This window comes from Cariama cristata, unplaced genomic scaffold (assembly GCF_000690535.1).
Source record: "Cariama cristata isolate BGI_N322 unplaced genomic scaffold, ASM69053v1 scaffold38155, whole genome shotgun sequence".
NCBI classification, from domain to species: domain Eukaryota; kingdom Metazoa; phylum Chordata; class Aves; order Cariamiformes; family Cariamidae; genus Cariama; species Cariama cristata.
Window position 1 is genome coordinate 2,362 of NW_009617580.1, and position 206 is coordinate 2,567.

Below are 206 nucleotides of genomic sequence, written 5' to 3' on the forward strand. Positions count from 1 at the left end.
GCCTGCCGACTCGTCGTAGTAACCCGACATGGCTCCCGGCGCTGCCCTGGGCGTCAGTGCGGGTGCTGGGTGGCTCTGGGGCGAACACCAGCCTCATGCACTGAGGGGAGAAGAGAGGGGAGTCATGGGGGGGGTGAGCAGAGGACCCCCATCCCTCCTGCCTGCAGCACCATGGGAAAAGCATCTGGCTGTCAGGATGGGGACGG

General features: G+C 66.5%; 1 protein-coding gene across 1 annotated transcript in view; it reads right to left on the reverse strand.

Annotated features, from left to right (window-relative positions):
- The window catches only part of LOC104161971 (protein kinase C and casein kinase substrate in neurons protein 1-like), a gene marked incomplete at both ends in the record, with an annotated part of 2,458 nt that extends 2,358 nt beyond the window's left edge, over window positions 1-100 (reverse strand). The window contains one exon of the mRNA XM_009700577.1: window positions 29-100. Coding sequence (XP_009698879.1) covers window positions 29-100 — 72 coding nt within the window. The remainder of the gene's footprint in view (window positions 1-28) is intronic.
- Between the last annotated feature and the right edge of the window lie 106 nt (window positions 101-206).